The sequence below is a fragment of the Protobothrops mucrosquamatus genome, unplaced genomic scaffold (genome assembly GCF_001527695.2).
Source record: "Protobothrops mucrosquamatus isolate PMUCROS unplaced genomic scaffold, P.Mucros_1.0 scaffold_215, whole genome shotgun sequence".
Lineage (NCBI taxonomy): Eukaryota > Metazoa > Chordata > Lepidosauria > Squamata > Viperidae > Protobothrops > Protobothrops mucrosquamatus.
Window position 1 is genome coordinate 1,051,743 of NW_015386291.1, and position 13,465 is coordinate 1,065,207.

A 13,465-nucleotide genomic window follows, 5' to 3' on the forward strand; every position below is an offset into this window, starting at 1 on the left:
CTAGTCCAATCGGAGGCCAACCCGTCCCGGATCTGATCGATTTTGTCATGCAGGTAACACCCAAATTCCTCTGCCCGACCCTGCAGGGGGGCGTCCCGGACCCTCTGATGAAGGAGGGAGCGGGACACCCTAAACAGGGCGGCAGGTCGGTTACCTGCAGACGCGATAAGAGCGGAGAAATAGTTTCGTTTTGCCGCTCCTATCGCCACTAGGTAAGTCCTTAAATGGGACTTTACCAGTGTCCGGTCAGATTCGGAGCGGGTGGTCCTCCAAACACCCTCTAGGCATCTCTTCCGACGCTTCATCACCCTCAGCTCCTCGGAAAACCAAGGAGCCAAGGTAGTCCGGCATCGGGTGAGAGGCCGCAAAGGCACGACCCGGTCCAGGGCCCCCGCGGCCGCACTATTCCAGGCGGCCACCAGGTCCTCAGTCGAGCCGCGGGTCAGGGTCTCAGGTATTGGCCCAAGCTCCGTCTGGAACCTCTCGGGGTCCATCAGGCGCCTGGGGCGGAACCATTTTGTCACTTCCGGTTCCGGCTAACTTCAAAAGAGGATATTATATTCTTACAGAATATACACAGTTGGAAGAGATCTTGGAGATCTCCTTGATAAGTTTCCATCCACTTCTTGTCTCATCCTCAGGTTCTTTGGAGAATAGGTTGGCCTCCCCTTATCTGTGACAGCCCCTCAAATATTGGAAGACTACTATCATGTTCCCCCTAGTCTTTTGCTTCGTTAGACTAGACATATGCAGTTCCTGCAATGTTTAGCCTCTGTTCCCTTATCATCTTTGTCGTTCTTCTCTGCACTCTTTCTAGAGTCTCAACATCTTTTTGTATCATGGTGACCAAAACTGGACATAGTATTCGAAATGTGGTCTTACCAAGGCAGTATAAAGTGGTACTGACACTTCTTGTTACCATGATACTGCTCCTCTGGTGATGCAGCCTAGGACTGCATAGGCTTTTTTGACAGCTGCAGTACACTGTTGACTCATATTTAAGTAGTATTCATATTTAGATTCCTCTCATAGCTATTGCTACTGAGATATCTATTTTATACCTGTGTATTTGGTTTTTCTTGCCTAAATGTAAAATCTTACTTTTCTACCACTGAACTGCATTTTGTTGGATAGGGCCCAGAGTTCAAGTCTGTCAAGATCTTTCTGAATCTTGAGCCTATCTTTTAAAGTGTTGGGTGTTCCCCCCAGCTTGTATCATCTGCAGACTTGATTAGTGCCCTTCTACCCATTAGTCTAGATCATTTATGAAGATGTTGAAGAGAACTGGGCCCAAAACCAGACATTGAGGTACCCCACTGCTTTTTTCCCTCCATCCATCTGGATGTAGTTTCAGTGAGGACTACCCACTGAGGGCAGTTGGTCACCCATCTATGAATTCATCTAGTGGAAATGATGTTGTCTGTTCCATATTTTTCTATCTTACCAAGAAGTAGATTCAAATGCCTTACTGAAGTCCAAGTATACTATGTCCACAGCATTTCACTGGTCCACTAATTTAGTCAATACGTTTGTCTGGCATTATCTGTTTTTGACAAACCCATATTGGCTACTAGTAATAGCTTTGCCTGCTATTTGCAGATCTGTTGCTTGATCATCTTTTCCAGGATCTTCCCAGGTATTGATGTCAGGCTGACTGGAATGTAGTTTCCTGGATCAATTTCCCCCTTTTTTGAAGATGGGAACCACATCAGCCCTTTTCCAGTCCTCTGGTAGTTCCCTGGTGCTGCAAGATCTTCGAATGATACCTTTCAGTGATTCTGAGATCATGTCTGTTAGCTCATTCAGAACTCTGGGATGTAATCCATCTGATCTTGCTGATTTGAATTCATCTAGAATGGATAGGTGTCTTACCATTTTCTTGCCTATTTTGACATATTCCTAATTTGTCTTTTATGATACCACTTTTGATAAGCTAGATTTTTTTGCTTTTGTGTAAAGACAGATGCAAAGAATGAATTAAGCAATTCTGCTTTCTCATTGCTGCCCATCATCTCCTTGACATCTTTTCCCATTAGTTTTTTTTTACATTTTGAAACTTAAAAATTATTTTTGACATTTGTTGCAACTCTTAGTTCATTCTGAGCCTTAGGTTTCCTGACTTCTTTGCCGCTCAAATATGCTGGTATTCTGCCTTAGTTATGTGTCCTTTCTCTTTTTTATATTTGTCCTTTTGTTTTTCAGTTTATCAGAATTCCTTACACAACCATGCTGATTTCTCCTGGGATCTCTTATTTATCTTTTTCAGTGGTAATGTGCTAGACTGGGCTTTTATAATCTCATTTTTTAGAGTTTCTCAAACTTGAGTGATTTTCCCATTCTTTCACATTCCCATTGTTTTCTATTCTTTTACCGCCCTATCTTTGTGATGGATATAAAATCCTTCTGAAATAGGAGATTTTCTAAGCAGATTATAGGATGGAAACTTGAATATTACTTTCAGTTTATGCATTGTATCCAGATTTTGAAAATTTATATTCAAATTCTTGTTTAAATGTGGTGTTCAGGAATCAAATTCTGGCCTAAACCAATACTATAGGATAGTTGCTGTTCTTGCACTGTGGAATAATGGATTTTTGTGTTGCTTTTCATAGCATCTTAATTAAGGAACAACAATTGCTGAATACTAGTTAAAGACATACAGTATTATCCCTAAAACATGTTTGTCTATGTAGCTGGTAAATTGCTGTTATATATTGTAGGGAAGACTGGTAAGTTACTATTCACTTTTTCTTTAAAGATAAGCTTCTGAGGCATCTCCAAACATAATTAAATTAAAATAATTTCATCTTGAGTAAAAGTACAGATAAATAAAAATATAATTAATATAAAGAGTGATTTCCTGCCTGATTTAAAAAGCAAGAACTCAGAATAGAATGTCTAGTTGGTTTCTGAAACAGAAGATTATCCTTCAGAGTTTTAACTTGTTCTTGAAAGAGCCGTCTGTATGATTGGTGTAGCAAGAGAGTTGCTTCCTTAGCGAAAATAAATTTACCTTACTAGTTATTAGTGCCAAATTAGCATAAGTCACATGCTAAATATTTATTGGAAGTCCTTGATGGGAAGAGTTTATTGACATTCTGGAATCAGTGGACTATAAACAGGAATGATCGATGCATATTCTGTGTTCTGAGTTGTGGCTGCTGACTATGGCTACTTTGTATATTATGAATAGCTTTTTTTTGAAGAGGCAATTTCAAGATATATCATTGTTGCCAATATATTCTGGCTACTGTTTCATTTTTTCAGAGATTTTGTGTAAAGCTATGTGATAGCTTTAATCTTACATTCTCTTGCCTCTGTTTCATGCTGTGAAGTTCCACTGCCAATGTTTTGTCTACTGCTTATTCTTGAGAGAATTGTCTATAAGATTAGATAGAATTGTTTCCTTATCCAAGTCAAAATTGTCTTACCAGTTACTAGTGCCAAAACAGTCCAAGTCACATACTGAATATTTATTAGAAGACTTTGAAGAAAGTTTCCTGAAGTTTTGGAATCATGGATTGTAAGCAGGAACCAGCTCCTGCTCACTGTTTATTCATTGCAAAATAGATATTTATTAGTGATTTTTAGGCTGCAAACTGGATACATACATACTCCAACTAGGTTATTCTGTATCTTGTAGATGAGCTGATCTTTTCTATTGCAGAGCTATGGTCATGTCATATATCAAAGTCTACTTCAGAGACCTAGCATTTCTTGTAGTTGACACCAGTATTAAAATTTCTCTAGATTCAGTTTTTCATAAATTCAAATGTTTGCTTCCAATTTAATCTTATGGGATTATTTTACTTTCTCATTAAACATTGGTTTTAAGTTTTACTGTCACAAATCAGGCTGCTGTGGACTAACAGTTCAAAGAAAGATTAAAGACTGATATCATCAGTGGACTTCCATTATTTGCCAAGGCCATGGTGCTGTAAGCTGAGGTACTTTAGTCTTTTCTGTTTGTGTCCTGCTGCAGCTAGGCTAGAATTTGAAAACATTGTATCAAATCTTTCCAAGTAACTCCCTTCTTCTTTTGTTCTTGAAGTTGGCCTGTAATCTGTTCTTTTTCCTCCCTTCTCAACTCCCACTTCTTGATTTCCTCCAGGTCATCCGGCGAGGCTGGCTGACCATCAACAATATTAGCATCATGAAAGGGGGCTCCAAAGAATATTGGTTCATCTTAACAGCAGAGAGTTTGTCTTGGTACAAGGATGAAGAGGTATGTAATATATATCTGCCTCATGTCATGGAATTTTTTTTCAATTGTTATCCTATTCCAGCAGAGTTCTGTTCTATTCTTCAATTAAAAGAAAGCCAATTTGATTTTATATAAAACTTAGCTGATTTTATGCATTTTGTATTGCACAACTATATAGTATGTGTTCAAATTTTCAGCTGATAAACATTTTGGAATGGATGCTAGTATGATACAGGAATTAGATAGTTAGACTATAAGAGTTAAGTTCACTAGATGTCTGGGCCATAATCTCAGTCCAATCTAACTCATATGGCTACTTTGAAAATACCATTGGAAGAGATGATATTATATTAAACTTGTACAGCAAAGGGAAGGTATATTTATATCTAGTTAATATTAATAGAAGTAGCACACTGTGAATTATGTCTGTTTGTGTCAGACCTGCCCCAATTTAGGTCTCTAGGAAAGAAAGACCCTCGACTCCATTTGGTTGAAGTGATAGGTTATTTTACTAAAGTTAAGTAGTTGCAGTGAAACTAGATCTGAGTATTCCTGTGGAAAGGTTACACTTCTTCCCTGTTCACTGGCCATCCCCCCTTGACCAGTTCATCTGTGTCCAATAGCATGCCGTTTTGATGCTTTGGGAACTGCTTTGATGCTTGGTACCTCGCATTGCCATTTCGCATTCTTCTCCCAGGCCAGGTGTCCTTGGCGGCTGGCTTATTCTGGTTTGGCACTGGCGAAGAAGCTGAAGATGGTAGACCTGATGTTTTGTGCCATTATGAATTCAGTTTTGGAAGATCTCACTTTAAAAGTAACTGTAGGTAGTCCTTGACTTACAATGGTTCATTAAGTAACCGTTCAAAGTTACAACGGCACTGAAAAAAGTGCCTTATGACCAATTTTCACACTTATAACCATTGCAGCATCCCTGTGATCACGTGATTTACATTCAGATGCTTGACACATTTATGATGGTTGCAGTGTCCTGGAGTCATATGATCCACTTTTGCGACCTTTGACAAGCAAAGTGAATGGGGAAACCAGATTCACTTAACAGCCTTGTTGCTTATTTAAGAACTGCAGTGATTCACTTAACAAATGTGGCGGAAAAAGTCATAAAATGGGGCAAAATTTCTCACTTAGCAAATTTTGGGCTCAATTGTGGTCGTAAGTTGAGGACTACCTGTATATCTGATTTTTCCAATATTCCAAGCCTTAGCATGATGATGGAATACATATAATTTAATAATAACTGAGCCTCTCTTAGTAAACTTTTACCAATCAAGATATTACTTGAGCCCATTTTAGTTCAGAGCTCCTTTTCTCACAGTGATCAGCCAGGAGCCCCTGAAGTATTTTTGAGCAGGAAGTAGACACAGCCCTACCCTGTTATTCCGTTGCAAATAGTATGTGGGAGCGCTCTAACTCCAATCTGTAATCTTCAAGACTAAGCGTTCACTGAATCTTCAAACCTTAGTGGATTTGTCATCCATAACTTTAGAAAAGATGGGAGGAGAGTATTTGGAAGACAGTTTCTTATAAAAGTGATACTGTTTGTTCAAGTTCATTCTGCAGTAAATGCCTCTCAGATTCCTTTGAGTTGTGATTTTATTTTGTAAGCTCCTTTGAAGGTTTTTGCCTTCTAAAATGACCTGGAAATGGGTTAACAAATTTTGAAGCTTATTTTAAATATTATGTGTGCCATCAAAATCATGGCTGTTTTTGTTTTTGTTTTTTTGCAGGGGACTGCTGCTAATAGTGTCAACTATTTTTATTTTGTTTTGTTTTTCTAATTTACAATGGTAAATTAGAAAACAAAAAGGGTCTTGGTAAAATAGTTCAGTGAATAAAAGAGGCAGATCATAAAAGATCTTAAGCATATCATAATACTTAGAAATAAAATTAATCTGAAAACGTGTAAAAGCAAAAATATTTGCTTTGTTAAAGTAACAATTACATAAATGCTAAATAAGCAAAGTTTTGAAATGTGGCTATTGATATGCTGAATGAAATTGCTGAAATAACTAGAGTTTTTTTCTTGTTTCCTTCTAGCCCTCTTGCTATATATATATGCTCAATAATATCCTTGAAGACGTGACTCCTGGGTAAATTCATAATATAAAATAGATAAAAACTCACGATCACCAGGAGAACAAAGAATTTAAAACTTTAATTTAAAACCAAGCTTTCGCTGAGAGCTCCCAGCATCATCAGGGTTAACAAGCCAGTCTATAGGTGTGCCTTAAGTAAGGTTGTTTAGCATCTGCGCTCGGCTCCTAGAGCGCGTGACCGGCCCCAACCAATCAGCCTGTGACCTAATTATTCCTACCACACCTGCGTTTTGGTCTCCTTTCTCACATTTAAAGGTTGCTCTTTTTGTTTCAATGACGTCAGCTTTGCTGCCTGCTGAAGTTCCCTTCCCTCCCTCCCTTCTCTTAGAGATATTCCCCCCCCGTATCCACTGTCTTCCCATTAGTTACAGGGTTGTTAAGTGTCACCTCATTAAGTTTTACCTTGGGGCTCCTAATCTGATACCGTGCTGTGGTGCCTCTTCCCCCTTCCCTCTGCCCGACTGTACTTTCTTTGATATTCATTGCTTTCACTATATCCATCGTAGTTTTTCCTCCCTTCTCTCTCCTCCTAGCTGTGTTACTGCTATCACTCGTCACTTCTCTTATATAGGTTGGGGGGGTATTAGGTGGCATCTCTTCTCCTCCCCTATGTGCCGTTGTTCCGATCTGGGTGGTACTGCTACAATTACCGCACTCTTCTTCTTTTTCAATATATTCCCCTATATCCTCTGTCCCTACACTTCCTTCGTTCGTCTCCCCCCTTGCCAACTCCCCATGCTGTGGGGTGCGGTTTGCATTGCGCACAGTCGGCCCTCCACATCTTGTTCGTGGGGCCGCACGGTGTTGGTGTATGTACTCATCCTCCCCAGTCTCATGTGCACTGATGGGGTAGGCGTGTGCTCCCTTCACCCCCTCACTGCGTGTGCGAGCTCCATTCCTTTCACCATTCCTACTTCTCCGTTCGAGCTCTCTCTCCCGGATCTTACAGGCAGCCCTGCGTTCAGAATCCTTCCCAAACCACCACCACCCCCCGCATTCATGGCGCCGAATTCCGGATTCCCCCAGGGGTTGGTCTCAGGGCTTTTACTGGTAGATGGGGCAAAAGTCATCGATGGACCCATAACAGTCAACCCCGTCGACGCTTGCAGGATCAGGGTGACGGTGACATAACCGCTCACGAAGAGACATCAATGGAATCCCGACGATCGGTAGACACCCACTTATCCACTACGTGTGATCGACAACGATCTCCCGCCAGCAAACAGCTGAGAGATTTTCTGGATACCACGCACAAAACAAGGCATATGGAATTGAGAGAGCTACACACATCAGGCCCATGCCGGCCCGCTAGTAAATCCCCCACGCGACGATGGAACGAAGGAGCCAGTAATATCAACGGTGCTGCAGGAACTGATGATACCAGTAAAAGCCCTGAGACCAACCCCTGGGGGAATGGTCTCATTCGACGTTACCTCATTGTTTACCTCCATCCCTCAAGACTTAGCCATTACGGTCTTAAGAGAACAGTTCATGGCTGATGAGAACAACCATGATCAAGACTCCTTACAGACGGAAGACCTTATCAAACTGGTGGAAATATGTTTGATTACATACTTTACATTTCAGGGGGTGGTATACCAGCAAATAAAAGGCACACCCATGGGCTCCCCCATTTCCAGCATTATAGCTGAAGCGGTATTACAGCAGCTGGAATGTAAGGCTATGACCCTCTACCAACCCAAATTTTGGGTTCGGTACGTGGACGACACGTTTGCTGTTGTCAAAAGGCAACATGTAGCGGATTTTGTGGGAATACTGAATATGATTTATCCTGATATAAGATTTACTGTGGAGGAAGAGAAGCAAGATTGCCTTGCCTTCCTGGACGTGTTAATCCACTGACAGGTGGATGGGACATTACACACAAGAGTTTATCGTAAGCCCACCCACACGGACAGGATCCTCCACTACAGGAGCAATCATCCGGTATCCCACAAGATCAGCTGCATCAAAACATTATTCAAGTGCGTGAACTCCCACTGCAGCACCGTTGAGTCTCAGATGGAAGAAAAGAGATACCTCCTCAGGATTTGCCAGCAAAACGGGTATCCTATGAGGTTTATAAAACGACACGGCACTACATCAAAACCCCGTGGTAATCATCAAAGAGAAGAACCCTCAACACGTAGGATACGTATTTCCCTACCCTACATAAGCAATGTTTCGGAGGCAACGGCTAGACTACTGGCCCCCTACAACATAGAAGTGGCCCATAAACCATGTCAAACGTTACGCTCCAAGGTCATGCGCCCCAAAGACCCTCTCCCCACTATGGAAAGATCAGCTGTAGTTTACAAAATTGATTGTAAAAACTGCCGGTGCAACTATGTGGGGGAGACATCCAAACGTTTGAAAACCCGTTTGCACGAGCACAAATTAGCCGTGAAAAGGGGCGATCCACACTCCCAAGTGTGGACTCATATGGCGGAACGTAACCACCAGTTTGACTTTGAGAACACACGGGTTTTGACTGGAGACGCCACCAAGGGGGGCCGGTTGGTCAAGGAAGCCTGGCTCTCTGATGGCGATTCTGTCAATCGCCACATCGACCTGCATCCGACCCACCTTGCATTAAAGAGATGGGGCAAAAGTCATCGATGGACCCATAACAGTCAACCCTGCCGATACTTGCAGGATCAGGGTGACAGTGACACAACCGCGCATGAAGAGACACCAATGGAGTCCCGACGATCGGTAGACACCCACTCATCCACCACGTGTGATCGACAGCGACCTCCCCCTAGCAAACACCTGAGAGATCTCCTGGACACAACGTGTAAAACAAGACATACGGTGGCTCTGCCCCAATTGAGAGAGCTACGCACATCAGGCCCATGCCGGCCCACTACCAAACCTCACACGCGATGATGGAATGAAGGAGCCGATAATACCAACGGTGCCGCAGGAACTGATGATACCAGTAAAAGCCCTGGGGTTAACCCCTGGGGGAATCCGGAATTCGGCGCCATGGATGCGGGGGGCGTGCGATTTGGGAAGGATTTCGAATGCAGGGCTGCCCGTAAGATCCGGGAGGGAGAGCTTGAACGGAGAAGAAGTAGAAGTGGTGAAAGGAATGGAGCTCGTACACGCAGTGAGGGGGTGAAGGGAACACACGCCCACCCCACCGTGGCATGCGAGGCTGGGGAGGATGAGCATATACACCAAGATCATACGGCCCCACGAACAAGACGTGGAGGGCCGATTGTGCGCAATGCAAACCGTATCCCACAGCAGGGGGAACTAGCAAGGGGGAAGACGCACGAAGGAAATGCAGAGATAGAGGATATAGGGGAATATATTGAAATAGAAGAGGAGGGCAGTAGTTGTAAGAGTACCACCCAGATCGCAACAACGGCACATAGGAGAGGAGAAGAGATGCCATCTAATACCCCCCCGACCTATAAAAGTGAAGTGATGAGTGATAGTAATAACGTAGCTAGGAGGAGAGAGAAAAGAGGAAAAACTACAATAGACATAGCGAGAGTTATGAATACCAAGGAAAGCACAGTCGGGCAGAGGGAAGGGGGAAGAGGCATCACAGCATGGCACCAGATTAGGAGTCCTAATGCAAGATCTAATAAGGTGGTACTTAACAATCCTGCAACTAATGGGAAGACAGTGAATACGGGGGAGAACACCTTTAAGAGAAGGGAGGGAGTGAAGGGAACTTCAGCAGGCAGTAAAGCCAACGTCACAGAAACTAAAAGAGCAACCTTTAAATGTGAGAAAGGAGACCAAAACGCAGGTGTGACAGGAATAATTAGGTCACAGGCTAATTGGTTGGGGCCAATTACACGTTCTAGGAGCCGGGCGCAGATGTCAAACAACCTTACTTAAGGCACACCCATGGACTGGCTTGTTAACCCTGATGATGCTGGGAGCTCCCAGCGAAAGCTTGGTTTTAAATTAAAGTTTTAAACTTCTTATTCTCCTGGTGATCATGAGTTTTTATCTATTTTATACTATATATATATATATATTTGTTTTCTGAGGTTTTCGTGGGTGTATGTATGTAGGTCTTTGGTTATTCGGGTTTTCTCCCGTGTAAAATTGGAAGTGTCTTGGCGACGTTTCGACGAAGTCCCATTCGTCATCTTCAAGCTGGTGTTTTCGGCTTCGTGCTTCTAGGAGCAATGTGTGATCGCAGCTGTTTCTTCCTTTTAACTGCCAGTGGGGGTATGAACTGATTGGGTGGGAGCTTGGCTGTGTTCTGATTGGGTGGAGGTGTGTTCTGATTGGTTAGGGGCTTGGCTGTGCTCTGATTGGATGGGGGGTTGGCTGTGCTCTGATTGGATGGGGGTGTGTTCTGTTTGGGTGGGGGCTTTGTTGTGCTCGGATTAGTTTGAGTTGCAGGGGGATTTGAGATGGAGAGCTGCGTTGCTGTTGTTTGGCTTTGCATTCGTGGTCGTGCCATATCTTCATGGTGGGTGTCAGTTTGCTTTATGTATGGATTGGAGGGGTTTAAAGTAGCTAATGATGCAGCTGTGGTCTGGCTTCTGGATTGTGGTCGTGCCTCATCATTGGTGTGGGTTTGGGTTTGTTTTTTGCGTGGATGTGTGGTGGTGACATCCTGTGTGGTTTTCGTGAGTGTGGGTCTAGTGTCATTCCTTGTGTTAGGGAATCGTTTGTCAATAAGGACGGGTTTCCAAGCCATCGAGATAGAAAAACGCCCACACAGCATGAATAAACGAGATGATACCTCCCGCCTACCAGCCATTTGGAAATCCGCCCTTATTGACAAACGATTCCATAACACAAAGAATGACACTACACCCACACACGCGTAACATCCTGAGTAGTTGAGGTGCTGGCTGTGTGACGAAACAGCCAAACAATCCACAAACAATGGCTCCCACACAGCCAACCAATCCACCTACAGCAACTAAGCCAGCACTCCACCCACCCCCACCAGTATTTATATAGAGACGGCAGCTCCGATCACACTTTGCTCGCACAGGCACAAAGCCGAAGACCCCAGCCTGAAGATGACGTGTGGGACCTCGTCGAAACGTCGCCAAGATACTCTCAATCTTACATGGGAAAAGACCCGAATACGCCAAGACCTGCATACCTGTACCCGTGAAAATCTACAAATATATATATATATACAAGAGTAAAAAGTACAAAAGAGTTAAAATTTATTGGGCCAAGCTTTCGCCGGAAACGTCCGGCATCATCAGGGCCATGATACAGCAATATGGGAGGAGTCTTATATAGCATTGGAGTCTGCAGTCTGCATCCGGTATCGTGATCGTGTCATTGGACCCAGGTGATTTGATAAAGTCATAGGCGAAACCTCTAGCCTCATGTGCAATATTCCTCTGGAGTGTCTGCCTAAGTTGTTACAGGATCCAGTCCTTTCTGACTCAGGGGAAAGGGTGCTCTTACAGTTCCTGTCCATTTGGTCTTTGGATTTATTTTTGTTTGTCTGTGGGTTGGCGCCTCGAGGTGTTATGTTGGTTTGTAGGTAAGTTCCTGGTGAATTGTTGCAGGACCCAGTCCTTTCTGACTCAGGGGGAAAAATGCTTTTATCCGTTTGGTCTTTAAATTTATTTTTATTTTTGTTTGTCCATGGGCCAGCACCTTGAGGTGTTATGTTGGTTTGTAGGTAAATTCCTGAAGAGGTCTGGTCGAGCTCTAATACTCTACCCAAGGCCTCAGCATTTGTTTTATCTATATTGTATACAGTGTTTCCCCCCCCTTTCTTTCGCTCCGTATCTCCTCCTTTGTGTAATGGATTTCTATATGCTGTGATCCTTCTGCTCCGGCCTCGTTCTGAATACTCCTTGTTGATTGTAGGGCCATTAATTGCCTGATCTTCATCGGTTCTGGGGCAGAGTTTAGTGCGGGGCCCGGTATTTCTACCACTTTGCCGTGCGTCCATGTCTTTCTCTACGCGAGTGGAGACATGCCATGCCGTAGTCAATTCCTCTGCGCTTCGTGCCTTACTCTTCTCATTGGCCTTCCCCAAGGTTTGACAACCAGCTGTTTTAACGTTAGTATGCTGGTCCGGGCCAGATTTAATACGGCCACTACACCCACGGACCTGTACTGAGTTCTTTACGTCCACAGGGTCCTGCCCCTCTCCTTGGCCGGATCTGGTCGGAGAGCGAGGTCTTTCGGGTTCTTCGGCAGCAGTGGTTCGTGGGGAGGAAGAGGAAAGAAGGGTTGGTATGGCGTTGTTTATACTAATCTGTTGCTTTTTTGTGCGGGATCTAGTTGTTATATGATAATCGTCCCTTTTATCCAGAGGGGCTTTTGCGGGGGGATGATATGTCGTAGTGAGGTGGTGATCTAAATGGTAGGGGTGTAGTAGCTCCTCCTCTGCTGAGTGTTGCGGTGCGGCTGTTGCCTGGTGGTCTTTGATGGATTGGAGTCGTTGTGCTCTCTTGTGTGGGGCACGGTTGTTATACCATGTTCTCAGGGTTTGTTGGACTGGACACATGTCAGTGTGTCTGTTGACCGATTCCTCTCCCGTATACCAAGCTTCTTTTAGAAGCCTGCCCCTTTTTGTGGTGTCATTGGCCAGGACTTGGATCTGTTTCCAGTCGAATTGGTGGCCACTCTCTGCCATATGCGACCAGACCTGCGAATGCTGCTCACCCCGCTTTATGGCCAGTTTATGCTCGTGTATTCTAGTGCCCAGTCTTTTAGCTGTTTCGCCCACGTAATTGCATGGGCAATCCATGCAATTACGTAACAAATCCTGTAACAACTTAGGCAGACACTCCAGAGGAATATTGCACACGAGGCTAGAGGTTTCGCCTATGACTTTATCAAATCACCTGGGTCCAATGACACGATCACGATACCGGATGCAGACTGCAGACTCCAATGCTATATAAGACTCCTCCCATATTGCTGTATCATGGCCCTGATGATGCCGGACGTTTCCGGCGAAAGCTTGGCCCAATAAATTTTTAACTCGTTCAAAGTCAGTCAATAGACGTGAGCACCAGGGAATAAATAATTTAATAATAATAATTTAGAGATAAAAGTTCTTAAGAATATTAAAAACCTTTAAAATACATAGAAATCAATAAAAGTGCCTAGCTTTCGTCGGCATCCGCTGACATCTTCAGGACTTAGAATGCTGGTCAATGGGAAAGTCCCTTTATAGGTTTAA

The 13,465-nt window shown here is 43.6% G+C and overlaps 1 protein-coding gene across 2 annotated transcripts in view; it reads left to right on the top strand.

Annotated features, from left to right (window-relative positions):
- DNM2 (dynamin 2) overlaps positions 1-13,465 on the top strand; it is a 228,574-nt gene that overhangs the window by 174,763 nt on the left and 40,346 nt on the right. For both annotated transcript variants that reach the window (XM_015827536.1, XM_015827542.1), the window contains exon 14: positions 4,112-4,225. In XM_015827536.1, coding sequence (XP_015683022.1) covers positions 4,112-4,225 — 114 coding nt within the window. The remainder of the gene's footprint in view (positions 1-4,111; positions 4,226-13,465) is intronic.